Source organism: Mytilus trossulus, chromosome 6 (genome assembly GCF_036588685.1).
Source record: "Mytilus trossulus isolate FHL-02 chromosome 6, PNRI_Mtr1.1.1.hap1, whole genome shotgun sequence".
Lineage (NCBI taxonomy): Eukaryota > Metazoa > Mollusca > Bivalvia > Mytilida > Mytilidae > Mytilus > Mytilus trossulus.
The window spans coordinates 56,970,918-56,988,552 of NC_086378.1; the positions used below are offsets into that span (position 1 = coordinate 56,970,918).

Here is a 17,635-nt window from a genome sequence, read left to right on the forward strand (position 1 = left end):
CAAGTGAATTAAATGAAAACATTATAAAATTCGTGTGTTCACTGATCATAACTAAAAAATGTAATTATAAGTATTGAATGCTTCGTTTTGTAACTTTATATGGTTGTAAAAGCGTTGACCGTGCGTACATTTTTAGCGCTTCATACAAAATGTACTTCGGTCAACGCTTTTACAACCCAATACAGTTACAAAAAGAAGCATTCAATTCTTAAGTATAATAAAGCACACTACCCACCAACGATCAGCTCGTCCGAAATAAATGTAAAGATACAACATGTACAAACTGTCGGGACGTGTAAGCTTTTCGCCGAAACGTTAAAACAGATTAGCACTGTAACGAGATGAATGATGTTGGTAATGCGATATGTTGAATCGGATGAATTATCTACCTTTGGGAAAATACAGTAAATGTATGTATACACACTTGCGAACAATGAATATATAAAAAGTGACAAGCTGTGTGTAAACCTATTAAGTATGTCTATGGCATGCACATTATATGTGACATTTAAACATGGGGATATTTGTTGAATGAATTGTGAGTATGATTTTTAATCTTATAATTATGTTTTGCTATTGAGAGTAATATCGGTTTTGCTATTAGCTTTGTGCTCTTAACTGAAGCTTGTATTTATGCGATTTGGTTAAGTCAAACATCTCATTCTTTTATACAATGAAGCCACCGACATTTATCTAGAAGTGATAATGTTATCGATTTCAAGCTAAACTATACAGAAAACTCTATTTTTATACAGAATGATGTAAAATTCAAAATGTAAATTTTGATGAAGAAAACCATTCTCTACATGATTGCCAATGAGACAACAGTACAGAAAAAACGGAGACTAAAGGTTGAGGATATTAACAACTATAAGTGTAGCCGTAATTAAGTCATTTAACATCGATTAAAATACAACTATTTAAAACAATATAAAACTATATTAAAGACCGCGGTATAACGAAATGTGAACCAAATAAAAATATTTACGCGACGACCCAATTTAAGTAAAAAAAACAGAGAGTAACCAGCAACGAACACTGGATAACTGGCTTAACAGTGGGGATAGGCACAAAGAGAATGTTGCTGGGTAATACATATTATGAGTGCTCTTCCCTCCCCATGACACTGACAAAAGTGTTACAGTACAACATTAGAATTTAACATGTTTGCCAAAATGAGGGAAACACAGTTGGAAAAGACTACCGTAACAGCAAAATTATTAGAGAGAGTATTTAAAAGTTTTAAGCGATTTGTAGTTACAAAATTCAAAGATTTAATCAAAAGTTTGTTCGAGTTTTTGACTGCAATTTTTCGATTTTTATGATTTTTTGCAGATAAGTCACAAAAGCAATTACGCTTAATAATATGTACAATATTCTAGTATGTAATGGGTATTAATTCTTACAGTTAGATAGATGATTGCTTTATCTTCATTGATTACAAGTAAACATGTCTACTTCAAACAGCAACTTTTGTAGAAATGGTGTTACACTATTACCCTTTAATAGTGCAAAATCAATTTCAAACTTCAATTATTACATTAGTATTATAAAAATCCCTAGAAATATTCAATACATGTATAAATAATTATATATTTATTATCATAATTATGAAAAAACTTCGATGCAGATAAAATGTATGCCCCTTGTGCTCCTAATTTGGCGAATAAAATGCTTATCTTTAAAGTCTTAATATAAAATAAACTAGAACACACCAGCGACATCGCGTGACCTTGACCGAATTAGAGTATCTATGCCTTATTTTTAGCTTGGATATAATGTATTCGTATTGTCATCTGATAAAGTTGTGCTGATTGTAAGTTGCATAGTTTTGTCACTCTGCTTTTAAAATCTTTTCCTGTTTTCATGCTACAATAAACTAACTACAAACTGAATTTAAATTTACTGAAACAAAACACCCTGGCTTGTTACATGTATAATGACCTATGTATGTATGTATTGCAATAACAATAAAACGTGTCTCTTAAAAAATATAGCTGCACACACATATTTTATGAAAATTCAACGACAAAATCCCTTGAAATCATAGAACGCATTCAGAACATCAATAATTTATTCCTTAGATATATTACGGACCTTAAACATATTTATAATACATTTTATGAGGGTCTGGACCCGATATCCTTCAATTCTGTATTCTTTAATTTTGATGCCATTTTCTCTATGTTTTATAAATTCTGTCTTTTATTCTTTATTCTTTATATTTTAGCACCGTAGTATTCTCTATTCTGTATTTTTTTTTGTGTAATTCATGTTTTCCTCTATTCTGTATTTTATTTGTTTAATTTATGTTTTCCTCTATGCTGTATACATGTACTTGTTTACCTTTATTCTGCACATACATGTATTACCGATAATTCTCTTTTCTGTAAACCAAGCAAAGAACCAGGCCTTTCATATCTTCGAATTGAGTTTGAGTTAAATTTATTCAATTCTTGTTTAAACGAAAGAGGTGTAATTACTGCAGAGATTTAAACAAGATTTTTTTTTATCGATGTCAGTGTGTTTGCTATAAAATAATTGAAGAGTTCATTGAAAGATGTATAACAATTCGTAAAAAAAACCCCAGTGTTATTGATTTTAAATTTCAGGGTTTTTTTCATGTTACAGGCCAATATGCATCTCATAAAACGTACCAGTCTACTGGTACAAAGACATTTCAGATGTGATAATCTCAAGTGTGTGACTCGATATTCTACAGCAACAGCAACCTCACAATCAACTATACAGGATGAAGATATCAAACCATTCCATCAAATGCCTGGACCAAAAGGGCTGTATACTGTCCCGTTTCTAGGATCAGCCTTACAGTTTAAACCGTTTAGTAAGTACAACATTTGTGTACATAAATCAGACCGTTATTTTTTTCGTTTGAATTGTTTTTACATTGTCATTTCTGGGCCTTTTATAGCTAAATATGCGATATGGGCTTAGCTCATTGTTGAAGGCCGTACAGTGACCTATAGTTGTTTTAATTTCTATGTCATTTGGCTTCCTGTTGAGAGTTGTCTTATTGGCAATCAAACCACATCTTCTTTTTTATTCTTACATATAGAAAGTCACAGTGACTGTAAAGATCGAACATGTCAAAATGAATGAATGATAAATGATGTCAGAGACGGATTTATGGGAGAGGAGCTCATTTGTGGGAAAATTTGGTCGATTATATAGGGAATCATTGGAAATGCATGACGGGTGCGGTCCCTTTCTTCGTCAATGGGCCCACACTTATGAAAAACAAATTTGGATCCGCCACTGGATGTTAGTTTTAAATCATTGTCCTTTAGTTAGATATATTTTAGCCTACTTTCTTAAAAAGTACAATAATAGACTTAAAGTTTTTTCAAGACAAAATTCTCAAACGTTTTATTGTATAAAAGCATCCATTTTATTACCTCTTTATAAAAGTGATTGATTGTTGGTTACTCTACGTCCAGTGGAGAATATGTCATGCCTGTTCAGAACGAAAACACATAAAGAATAAAACAATAGGTAGCTCTTGCAAAAGAGAATATACTGCACTGATGGGCGGAAAATTGTTTATGCTACTAGAAAATGAGGATATATTGGATAGAGCTAGAAATGATGTCTTCTACAGGCCACCTACTTAATGTGCAGAGAGTGTTACACTATCGACATGAGGCATAGTTCTAACACACCTTTTATGACATGATCTGACTATGTATTATAACTCTCGCACAGTTTAAAAGAAAACGACAACTTTGGTAAGGGTTTTACTTGGTCGGTAGATGGCCTAAATACTCTTTTTCTATACCACAGTTGTCCGTTAAGCTATATTTGGGTGTGGTTAGTTTGGATGTTTTTTTTTTAAGAGTCAGTATCTACACGTAAGAGTCATCGCTTAGTATACACACTTCGAGTACAAAAATAAGACAAAACACGAATGAACATTATTAATAGGTGTTCTTGTTTTCTCCTTCGCAGGCCCGTACACCATAGATGACATCATTACTGTAATTGAAAATAATAAGAACAAATATGGCGACATTATGCGACTGCGCCTGGGGAAAGATTTTGTGGTGTATATATCACATCCTGATTTGGCAAAAGTAGTATTCCAGTATCCATACCAAGAGCATGTCCGAGTTGGTCTCGGTATATTGGAGATTTACCACAAAAGAACTGGAGTTAAAAAAGGACTGAGTTTATTGTAAATATTATCAATTTTTTTACCCTGTTAACCTTTCGTAATTTATAATTTTTTTGAAGTTTTTAAATGTTAAGAGAGCTGCAAAATAAAAAAAAACCATAAATAACAAACAAAAGCATGCATAGCATCTGATATCAATGTTAAATGTCTCGTATTTCAGTATGACAATTTACTAGTTCACACTAGATGGCTTTTGTTGGGTATTTAATGGTTACCGTAACAAAATGGGTTCAAACCTTTTATCTCACTGATTTGTAATAAGATACAATTTTCGTTTATATCTGTCATTTATAGCATGAAGTTAGAAACATCATTGTATTGTGTCATTTAAAACATCTAGAGTTTTAAGTAAAGTGCAAATATGAATATAAAAAAGATGCAAAAACGAAGTAAACGCATTTACAACAAACAGTTCAGGGACTATATTTTTGTCCGAATCATCACGCATCAGTGACGGTCAGATCGAAATGGTTAAAAAGCCAAAACAAGTACGAAGTTGGAGAGCTTTGAGGACCCAAATTCCTAAATTTGAGCCAAATACGACTAAAGTAATCGAACTTATATGTACATCTCGCTTACATATAGCTATGAGTATATAAAACAAATTGAGCTTACTGTTGAACGGATATATGTAACAATATTTTCTATTTCCAAAACCCCTTCAGTTAAGATTTTTGTGTAAAATTCATGATAATTATTAAGACAAATTCAGCTGCATACAATGGCATCGATATACGCTTGGCAGTGCTTACTAGTACCAATGATAATATTATTATAATTAAAGACAAGGAGAAGAATGGTTAGCGTTACGACGACCAGCACAAGAAAAGATGCTGAAACCCTCAGTGGTTGCTGATTATGTTCCTATGATTGGTAACGTTACAAATGACTTTGTAAAACGTCTCAGACAACAAAAGACTGTGCCAGATTTACTGGAGGAACTCATGAAATACACCACGGAAAGTATGAGTCAAAATACAAATATCAGCTAATAATTCAATAATTCAAATCTTTGGTATATAACATTTAGCCTATAAATACTTTCCACATTGAAAATTAATCCGTTTATGATCATGTTAACATCTTTTATGACTTCTATAATAAATATCAATTTGGTACGCCAGACTCGCTTTTCATCTACAAAAGAGCCCTCCATGGTATTCGAATCAAAATAGTTGGCAGCTCAAACAAATACCAAATTGGAGAGCAAATGTAAACTTGTGTGACGAGCTGCATGGTGTCTATTTAACTTGACATCAACGAACAAAATAATGACTGTTTTTTCACGTGAAAATGTTCTTCTCTTTAATCTACACTAACGACTTTCTTCATTTGATTACCGTACACGCCAATGGTAATCTGCAAGTTTTTTATACCATACATTTGTAAACATATCACAATACACCACGTAAATACATGACTGCATACTGTGTTACAACCCTATATAGTCTATATAGCTAGACAAAGCCGACGAGGAAATAGATTATTTATCTACCAACGGATATTAAATATTTTATATCATGGTTCAGGGTATGGAATGGTCCAGAGCAATGAACACATTGTAGACAATGTTGCAATGATGTCACAGAAGCATTGGTTCTTAACCAATCGAAATAATAACACAAACGTGCACCTCATTATCTATCAACTTTGGTCTACAACCTTGTTGTAAAGTACAATTATTTATTCAATGAATAATTCTATCCAAATATTAATACTGTTTAAAGCATACAAATAAAAACATATTGAAAAACCAGTTATTGCTATTTTCAGGCGTAGGGATGTTGTGCTTTAATAAAAGATTGGGATGTTTCGAAAGCTCTTCGAATACTAGGTTGATCAAAGCTCTAGAAGACATGTTTACAACAATGCAGCAAGCATTTCTACTTCCATTTCCAACTTATAATTTCTACAGGACTAAACTGTACAAAACATTTGAAAGGAGTCTACAGATTTTAGATGAGTAAGTTTCATATTATTTGAGAAGGTATAACTTGCCAGGTCTTCAAATGACTTATATTTTTTGTGCTAAATTTCGGGAAGTACTTCACGAAAAGAAAAATAACGAAAATTGCACATATGACAGTTATGCTCATCTATAAACATGTAAGTACTTGAATTCGGTAAATAGGAAGTTGCTATAGTTTCGTTGTACATAAACTTATAAATGTTGAGTTTTGAATTTCCTAAAGTCTTTGAAACACTGTTTTCCTTAGAAAACGTCAACTCTTGATAAAATGTCCAAATTCGGGGACCGTTGTCGATCAGTGTCTTATGCTGTGATTTTTGCGCATGCTAAGTCGCCGTACTGCCCGCGGAATTTAAAAAATCTATTTCCACACTTGCCCATGCAATTTTACCGCGCTTTCTTGGGCATCCTCTAAAATAGTTTAAAAAAACCGAACAGAATAACTTCCCATAAATTGTATTTTTAATTATAATTATAACTTATTACCGTAACTTTCAATCATTAATAGGGTAGCACATAAAGAAATTAATGATCAAGTTATGGTTCTAAAGAAACTGGAAGAAGATGGTAAATTAGATGATTATCTTTCAAAGGATCCGAATTTCATGCATTCATTACTGTCTGATCCAAGAATGGCAAAAGAGGACGTCGTTGGCCTAGTTACGTCATTGTTTGGAGGCGGAATTGATTCGGTAATAATTATGACTACTGTTGATTCATTTATTTTCGTAGGTATCATTTTTTTTGGATTGAGGAACACTTGCATTTTCGTGGATATTAGATTTCGTAGTTTACCAACCTCGAAAACAAAGCCTACTATAAATTTGTAATTCGTTGAAATTTAAATTTGTGGTTCACCTGTACCCCCGAAACCAACGAAAATTGGTATCCAACGAATAATAATGAATCCACAATAATCGTTGTTATTGTAGTGATGTAGTATATCAAATATTGTGGTACAAATGTATATACAGAAATTGCTCAAATAATATTTCATAGTGTGTCTTTTTATGAACATTGTAATGTTACACTTCTGTTAAATGTTATGGGGAAGGTTGGCGCCTGTTAAAATATTCAACAATTGTTTTCACTTGTCCCAGGCCAGGAGCCTGTTAAGTGGTTTTCGTTTGTTTATGTACTTCTATATTGATACTATTGTAAGTTTTCCTGTTTAAATTGTTTTACACAAGTCATTTTGGGGACCTTAAGAGCTTGATGTTCGATTTGAGCTAAGGCTGCGTGTTGAAGACCGTACTTTGACCTACAAATGATTACTTTTTACACGTTGCGACTTCGAGAAGAGTTGTCTCATTGGAACTCATACCACATATTCTTTTTTTTTATACATTAGTTAAAATTATGTTTACAAATCTATATGGAAATATATGATGATTAAAAATTCTGTGCTATATGGAAAACATGCTACAAAAAATATTGTAAGATGTATAAGCGAGTAAAACGAAAATAAAAAAAACCAGGGAATTCAGAAATACATTGGAGTGATATATTGCTTTTGTAATCGTTTTTTATCGGGGCATGCAGCTGTTGGAAATTTCCAACATCCCATATAAATCTTTGTTTGCATCAAAACTATAGGCTAGAATGGTATTTACCCTTTTTTTAGGTCCCATTTCTGGGCATTATGTTTTCTGGTCTGTGCGTCCGTTCTTCCGTCCGTCCGTTCGTCCGTCCGTTCTTCCGTCCCGCTTCAGGTTAAAGTTTTGGGTAGAGTTTTAGATCGAGGTAGCTTTAGATGAAGTTGATGTCCAATCAACTTGAAACTAAGTACACATGTTCCCTATGAGATGATCTTTCTAATTTTAATGCCAAATTAGATATTTGCCCCCATTTTAATGGTCCACTGAACATGATAGAAAATGATAGTGCGGATGGGGCATCCGTGTAATGGGGATACATTCTTATTTTTTATGATATGGACAGCCTCTATAGTAAAGTGGCACTCCGTTTTCCGTATGTTCGTCTGTTCATCCCTCTGTCATTTCCTTCGTCCGTCTTCCCCGCTTTGGGTTAAAGGTTTTGGTCATGGTAGCTTTTGATGATGTTGAAGCCCAATCAACTTGAAACTTACTACACCTATGTGATCTTTCTAATTTTAATGCCAAACGGGAAATTATTACCTGTTCAACGTTCCTGTTGCTCAACTTCTGTTTGGATGTGTGTTTTTGTTTGTTAGAACAGATGAAACTAAACATGTTTTTTTCCATATCGTGATATTCGCTTCACAATTTCATTCTCTCCTTTTTTTATATATTAAATACATGCTTTAAATCATTTTTTTTTCTCAAACAGACTGCAAATGGTATGGCATTCGTTCTAACTGATTTAGCATTGAACCAAGACAAACAAGAAATACTTAAACAAGAAATTCAAGAAGTGTTAGGTGATCAGCAAACTGTGACGAAAGAACATTTATCGAAAATGTCTTACTTAAAAGCTTGTGTTAAAGAATCACAAAGGTACGGTAATATAAGTAGACTATTTAAGAATTGAATGCTTCTTTTTGTAAATTCATTGGGTTGTAAAAGCGTTGACAGAAGTACATTTTGTATGTAGGACGGAAGCGCTTCATTCTAAAAATGTGCACACATTCAACGCTTTTACAACCCTATGAAGTTACAAAAAGAAGCATTCAATACTTATAATTACATTTGTTAGCTATGATCATGAAAACACGAATTTTATGAATTTTTTATTTATAATTTTCATGTGCACTTCATTGTGGGACCACGTTTTATCATGGATAACAAGTTTTATTGAGTGATGCAATTGCTTAAGGAACAACACGTGATGTGCAGTTAGCCAATCAGAATAAAATATATTATAATGAAACATACATCTAATGTAATTATTAGACTGTTCAAAATACAATTCGCATATAGCAGCTTACAGTTCCATATGAATTAAACATTTATACTGTAATTAAACAGTTACTTTAATCTGATTGAGCAATATCCGTCATCAAAAGGTCAAATTAAAATCCTCCATGCACATTATGGAATTATCCTAAGAATTAACTAGATATAGAAAGATGTGGCATGAGCGCATGAGTGCCATAGAGACAACTCTCCATCCACGTAACAATTTATAAAAGTAAACCATTATAGGTCAAGGTAAGGCCTTCAACACGGAGCATTCAATTTGGCTGGCACCGATCTGCAAGCTATAAAGGGCCAAAAAAATTACTAGTGGAAAACCATTCAAACGGAAAAATCAACGGTCTTATGTTCCTCGTTTTGTTTAGTACATATTTGCTCTAAATGTGAACATGGACATTTTTAGACATTGAAATGTTAATTTTTCGAGGTGACATATGCCTGAATGTTGCCAACAATTATTTCTTTTTCATTACTGGATAAAAAAATCTTTAATTTTTATCTACTCTGCAGGAAAATATTTCCAGTGTTATTTGGAGCTGCTAGAATTACAGAAAATGATATGATTGTTGGTGGATACCAAATTCCTAAAAACGTAGGTTACCACTATGGATTCTCCCAGAATTCACTGATACCAATTTCCTAAATAAGTATGTTACCACTATGGATTCTCCCAGATATCACTCATTCATGATACATGTCTCATACTGCCCATTTTTTTTTATTTCTAGAAGAGCAATGCTTGAATAAAATTAGATGTCCGAAAAAAATGTAAATGTTGTGATTTATAAGACAAATAAGATTCCAAGATACGAAATCTGAAACAACAGATAAGAGTTTACATTATATAATCAATAGTGACAAGCTCTAATTTCTAAAACAACTGTTGTTTAACGCATATTTTTTTCTCTCTCGGAAAATGCCTGTACCAAGTCAGGAATATAGCTGTAGCATTAACTTGTCCCGTTGATTGATAACATTTGATTTTTTTCAGTTTTTATGAACTACCATTTTTTTTAATTAATTGCATTGGAAGTCGGTATCTATGTTATAATGTTCAGTAACAGTGCTAAGACCTATAGTTGCTTATTATAGAATTTTACGTCGTTTGTGATTAATATAATAAATCTGCCACAAAAAAAAATTCTTTGAATAATCATACTAATACTCAATACATTTAGCACAGAAACGATGCAAGACAACCACTGACTATGTCTGTTTTGTTCCGTGTTGAAGGCTTTCCTGAGAATTTAAGATGAAGAACTGTTTGCATATACAGGGATAGTAAAACAAATATGTGCATTTGTTTTCTTTAATTTTAGATGCTAGTCATTTTGAATAATAATTGTATGTGCAATGACGAACGATTTTATCCAAATCCAAAAGAATATATTCCTGAAAGATGGATGCGTAAACATAAAGATGAAGCGATTGCAAAAGGGCAAGATTATCCATTCGGATTTAAACCATTTGGGTTTGGTCCACGAGGTTGTGTTGGTCAAAGGTTTGCTGAAAACGAAATTAACATAGGAGTCGCTAAGGTATTTATTTATATCAGTGCAGCACGTGCAGTTTAATTGATTGTTTTTGACTTAAAGAGTAGAAGAATAAACCGCAATGTTCAAGTGCCCGAGACTAGTTTTACATCGGACTTCTAAAGTCTAGACTTTTATATTAACTCATTTGTTAATGTGTACTTCATAAATAATGAAATACTCATGCACGCTTCTTATCTGGTAAACATGTGATGATATTGAGAAGCCAGAATAATGTGTTTTTATCAGACTTTTTCCTGCTAATTATTTCTGGTGAGCTAGCTCTTAAAAATCCAAAATAGACATGTCGATCACGCAAAAACGGGAATATTTATTTCATCATCTTATTACATTGATTTTTCGTCAATTAATCAACCAAATGAGGACGTGATACGACTCGTTTTAATGAGTTTGTGATCTGGTTGCGTCATATAGATCTTTAAAAAAAATTTAACTCAATATTATTTTTTTCGGTCATTATAATATCTAAACAATGGAATATCGCCACACACTGTCACTGGACTTTATATACGTTTGCTCAATTTTTATGGTCTCTCTGCTGTCGTATCAAACTGTGCTCAGCAATCAGGGGGCATTTCATCAGGCATACAAATTTCATATCTCTACATTTTTTTTTCAGATAATACAGAATTTTAAAATTTCTATGCCTCCAGGAGTTAAAGAAGTGAAACATGTCAACAGAATATTTACATCACCATTGGAAAAAGTTACTGTACATTTTACAGACAGGAAACAGATTCCCTCAATATGACCTTGAACTCGTATATACACTATTACATATTAATACGGATGCTCCAATGAACCTTTACCTCTGAACTAATGTTTTGCAAACACAATCGATTTTATGCAAGAATGCTTTTTCTTGTTGCAGTTGGACTAAATATGCAATATTTAAATATGTTTCATTGTCATTATTTGTGTCTCACTATACTTTTAATTATGTTATGACCTTATAAACCATACATTTAATGACTTGTCTTGTAATGTTCGATTGTTCACAGCAAAAAGATGCTAAGCTATTAAAAAGTTTAGAGTAGAATCTGGTTACCCTTAACGAACACCAGCGATCAGCCCAGTCTTCTGAAAACATGAATAACATCTGATACCGACAAACCTCCAGAAGCCTTTAAACAAAACAGAGTCGTTCCTTTCAAAAAACAAAAAAAAACAAAAACAAAACAAGATGTTCAACTGCGTTTGCATTCCGGTAATTTGTTGAAAAAAAAGGAAAAAAATCCAAATTAACATTCAAGGGTATTAACTAGTATAAAAAGTCCACAGACTAAAGTTTCCTACAAAAAAACCACACACAAGTGATAATCTTCATTCAAGGGTAATAACTCGCATAACAAGGAGTCGACTGACTATGCAGGCTTTGTTGACTGATTATTGTATTTAAGGTGGTACCCAACACTTTCACTAAAATTAATTTGGCTCGTTTAGTTTTCATAAAATTTTATCAAAGTAATTACTTTGACCCTTTAACAAAAAATCTCATACGAAAAAAGAACAAATTCACCGACTTTCTATTGTCTAGACAGGAGCTGGATGGGAATATGAGCGGAACCTCGATTTTCGTTTGATGGGCGAAGCAGCCAACTTACCTTTAAAGGCGCCAATTGCCAAAAAAACAAAACATTTACGGTCATCACAGATTACTATGACAAAGCGTAAAGTCACTATATATATATTGGTTATCTCTGATTTTCCAGCGTAGAGTCCGATTGGTTAATAAGTTAGGTTGAAACTACATCAGGGTATTAAGTCATTACTTAACTGCAATTGAAAGTAACATGTTTAATACTACTTCAGACTAACACATGTATACAAAGATGTTTGGTTTGGAAAGCGAAGAGAGAGAGCGCGCTAAAACATATTTAACAGTTCCAGACAATAAAGCCTATTATTGCGCTGTCACTTTTAAAACGTACCAAAGACGTTTTAGAAATTAACTGATCGGACTGCAGTATCGTTTTTTTTTCATTGTAAATTCAGCTCGATGGTCATAAACATGTTGAATAAAAAAACTTGTATGTCTACTACCCAACATCAAATGTTTTGGATTCAAAATATGAGATATTTTGAATAACTTTTTATCAGAAGAATTTGATGCAGACGACAGAAAGTTCATTCTTATTTTCTATCCGATTGTCTATTGATTGTCAGCCTTATCACCAGAGAGTTATTAAAATTTCTTATAATTATTTTGTCAAAATATTGGTCGCCAATAATCCTTGTGTCCGTTACTCTCTTGACGTTTCAATTTTTCAATTTAATTTTTCATTAGGGACGATATCAAAAGATCGATGTAGGATAAAAAACTTAAATCAAATAGTTTGGGGGTGGGGGTCAACATTACTGCAAGTTTTGTGAATCTAAAATCGATTATTTTACATATATCCCTATTGGTCAATCAATTTTTCGCAAATTAAGAAGGAGGGGGTGGGGGGGGTCAGTAAAAAAATTATGTGAATTAAGTTTTTTATCCTTTATTGAACTTTTGATGTCGTCCCTTATTTTATATTGAAATATTTTAAGGTTAATAAAAGATCGACGACAACTTTGCCATTTCTTCTATCGTTTCAATCCTGAATGTTAAAGTTGAATACCCTTGCCCCGTTTTATACATTGAACACCAATTCGGTTTCACTTCGACGCCAATTCTTATAACACATATACCTAGCCTTTTAAATAGTAATAATTGACATTTGTTACTTTCGTTGTCTGAAAAATAACATTATTCGATCAGTGACCTATAGCAATATTACCCCAAAACTAAAGTTAATTGAATAAAATAAAAGAAAGAAAATAAAGTTGTTTATTCACAATTATTATGAAAATATTCAGAACTTACTCCTTGATGTACTTAAAATAATCTTATCAAGTTTTGAAATCGTTGATACATGTAATGAAACTGATTTCAGACATACCCGCGGGCTCAGATAATTCAAGGTAACCACATAATGTCTTTATTCTACGTTTAATTTTTGGACGTGGAAAACTCGAACGCAGAACAAGGTAAGAAATTAGAATTATTCTTTTTTCAAATCTTTAATTTCTATGTACTAGAAAAGAAAAAAAAACACAATTTGGCTCTATAAACACATGCTTGATATAAATTGAAGACTCTTGTACTGTATATTCTGGGCCCATATATTGGTACATAAAGCTTATAATTTTTAGATTTGTTCCGAACGGACAGATTTTTCTACATATCAAAAGAAAAATTAAAGTACTATGATTGTATTTCTATATTTTTAAAAGTGGTTTTATGCTTACAGGGCTGTACTGCCTCTGCCAAAAATAACATACCTTTTTTATTATATATTACAAATGTATCTTGAATATAAATAAGATGTTGTTCAAGAACTGTTAGATGAAAAAAGATCTGCCGATACTTTGAATATTTTTTACATATTTCAAAAATGAAAATAAACATTTAGTTCAACTTTTGTCAGGAAATACTGAATAGAAAGGCCCAATATTTCCGGGCTTATGGGTTGCCTAAGTCTAAAATTAGCTTGCTGCATACTTATCTCCGTCATATAAAGCTCACAATTCTTACCCAGCTTTGGATATACCTTCTGTCCATTTAGGTTTACATGGTTTTTATATATTTTTGATAATATGTTGATTGTGAAATATTTTGGCCACGAGCATTGCCGAAGAGCTAGACATTTACTGTCGGAATACGCATCTGGTGCTGACAAAAATGGTACCGTTTATGTTATAACTATCAGGTATAATATTTTGAACCTGAGAAAACGCATGTCAATTTCTTTTAACAGGTGCGTTGAATTATACAACTGCAGTGTTGTGGACCTTTTTATATTTAGAATCGGGACTATTTTGATTTACAAACGCGTTTCTTTAAAAAATAAATGTTTAATTTGTAATTTTCTATTTTGACTTAAAATAATCTAGATCTGTACTGCTTCATATCACTATCTTCGGGATCTCGCAAGGCATAACTGGCAGTTTTAATGTAGTTTACAAGATGACGTCTTAGGCCGTGTTCACATTGACCTAAACTCGGTGTTATGTTAGTGTAACTCACACATAAACTAAACATAATTACGTTCCCATTGATAAAACTCAATGTTTACATGTAGTTTAAATCATGTTTTGCCTACATGCAGTCGATAGTCGATGTAGGCCTTGTGTAGGTTCAGTGTACACAAAACTAGGCATTCCGAACTGTAATTTTTCCATTTATACGTAAAAAAGAACTGATTTTTATATAAAATTGATACTTATAACACTTATTAATAAAGTTCTTTACAGAAATATTTGTCTAAACTTGATATATTTATTTGTTATACAACACTTAACGTAGCCTTATTAGCCCCTTATCAAGACTCATCCATCATCTTTGCCGAACACATAATTTATTAGAAAAGGTCTTCCCATATCGACTGGACGTACACACTTGACAGAAATATTTGCCACTGGTATTTATTCAAACAACGATTCACTCATTAATGCATTACTGAAAAAGGGTGAGGTTACTTGCTTGTTTGTGTAGAATCTCAGATCCGTTAAAATACAATTAGAAATAAAAAAAAAATATCACCCTCTTCTTTTGCCAAAGAAAAACTTGTAGAAAAAATATCATTTCAAACAAACAGAAAAGATAGAAATGTACTGATCCTTAAAATCGCAATTCTTTTTCTCTGTCTATAAGCAAGCTGATGCAGCCTTTTTTAATGCGAAGTCGAGACATCTTTAAACTACTGCAAATCATTCAAAATTATTTTCTTAAAGGAGCAACCACTTTACTTTAAAAACAAAGGGGGGGGGGGGGTCTGAGTCCGAATTTTTTCTCGCGCGAAAGTTAAGATAGCAATTCAATATTTAACACTATAATGTATGGGGAAACTTTGGATTCAGAATAATTTTTTTTCATTCTAATCATCTGTTTGACCCGATTTTTTTAATCAAATTGTGGAAAAATCCATCCCCCCTTTTTTTTTAAAGTCAAATGGTCGTTCCCTTACTGCTAAAAAAGTTGTTTGAAAGTTTGAATTCGGTTTCTACGTAATGAACATTTAAATGACATATAGTTTACAAGTGTGAACAAAGCTTATGTACAGGTAACTAAACAAGGTGTATAGATGTGGACAAATCTTATGTGAAACTAGTGTACAGTTCATTAAACCAAATGTAAACATGTTTACTGTACACGGCGTTTGGTGTGAACACGGCCTTAGTTGTCATACATTAGATCATGATTTAGACTAAGTGATTTTTACTACATACATAAAACGAATATTACTGAATTTATATATCGCTCATCCAGTACAATAATTTCAGTTCAAATGGAAAACGTCTTTAGCAAAAGTAAAACATAAATGGACTTATACCTCCTTCACAAATATAGCGATGTGATACTATGAGTGGCCGTTCATGTCATTTGCGCGATTATATACGCGTATATAATTTTCAACGCGTATATATACGCGTATATTGTGGTTTTCAACGCGTATATTGTTGTTTTCAACGCGTATATTATCGTTTTATACGCGTATATTGTTAAAATAAACACGTTTATACTTTATTCCAATTTATTTATCATATACGCGTTAATATACGCGTTATTTGCATAAATATACGCGTTAATATACGCGTTATTTGTGTTAATATACGCGTATGAAATCATTATATACGCGTTAATAAACATTCGTTTGTCTTATTGTTTTAACCAATGAATATGAGTGGCCGTTCATGTCATTTGCGCGATTATATACGCGTATATAATTTTCAACGCGTATATATACGCGTATATTGTGGTTTTCAACGCGTATATTGTGGTTTTCAACGCGTATATTGTGGTTTTCAACGCGTATATTATCGTTTTATACGCGTATATTGTTAAAATAAACACGTTTATACTTTATTCCAATTTATTTATCATATACGCGTTAATATACGCGTTGAAAACCACAATATACGCGTATATATACGCGTTAAAAATTATATTATGAGTGGCCGTTCATGTCATTTGCGCGATTATATACGCGTATATAATTTTCAACGCGTATATATACGCGTATATTGTGGTTTTCAACGCGTATATTGTGGTTTTCAACGCGTATATTGTGGTTTTCAACGCGTATATTATCGTTTTATACGCGTATATTGTTAAAATAAACACGTTTATACTTTATTCCAATTTATTTATCATATACGCGTTAATATACGCGTTATTTGCATAAATATACGCGTTAATATACGCGTTAATATACGCGTTAATATACGCTTTATTTGTGTTAATATACGCGTATGAAATCATTATATACGCGTTAATAAACATTCGTTTGTCTTATTGTTTTAACCAATGAAAGCTGCGTTCTTAAACTGGTTTGCATGTGACAATTGTATAACGGTCCGTGTAACACTTATCAAATCAAAGCTTTAAAAAGTTTTGAAATTTTAGATTTTTGGAATTTTGATCCAAGTTTTAAAATATCAAAATTTCAAATTGTGTTAAAGTTTTGAAATTTTGAAATTTTAACCAAATTATTAAAATATCAAAATGCTAAATATCGTTTATAAATTTGATAGTTGAGAAACTTGATCAAACTTTTAAAATACTAAACATAACGTGCAATTTTGATAATTTCACTTTTTGAAAGTTTTATTTTTTAAATGTGTCGAAGCGCTAACTTTTTTTAAAGTTTTTCATCGCTATTAATCAACTTATCTGGTTCATATCTAACATTAAAGGCATGGAGAATTTTTCTTTTGTCCTCTGCTGGCACAGAATATTATTATTACATAGTGACAAATAGTGACTATCTAAATATTGGTTTCCCAGAAGATTACTATTTATCGCTGATATAAACTTTGAAAACAATTTTCAACTTTCAAAATGCCAACACCTACAACTGGATAGATGGGTGCTTAATGTAGTACAGCGGCAAATATTACATAAACATGAATGAAACGGTTGGGTGCTAAATGTAGTACAGCGGTAACTATTACATAAATATAAATGCTCGTGAAAATAATGTTTATGGTATAC

At 32.2% G+C, this 17,635-nt stretch overlaps 1 protein-coding gene across 1 annotated transcript; it reads left to right on the top strand.

Annotated features, from left to right (window-relative positions):
* Positions 1–2,620: 2,620 nt before the first annotated feature.
* LOC134723574 (sterol 26-hydroxylase, mitochondrial-like) lies at positions 2,621–11,572 on the top strand. The gene is made up of 9 exons (XM_063587149.1): positions 2,621–2,845; positions 3,967–4,192; positions 4,977–5,155; positions 5,966–6,155; positions 6,670–6,853; positions 8,472–8,638; positions 9,569–9,650; positions 10,378–10,596; positions 11,231–11,572. Exons 1-9 carry the CDS (start codon positions 2,623–2,625, stop codon positions 11,360–11,362), a joined length of 1,602 nt encoding a protein of 533 aa, XP_063443219.1. The 5' UTR covers positions 2,621–2,622; the 3' UTR covers positions 11,363–11,572.
* The last annotated feature ends 6,063 nt before the right edge of the window (positions 11,573–17,635 follow it).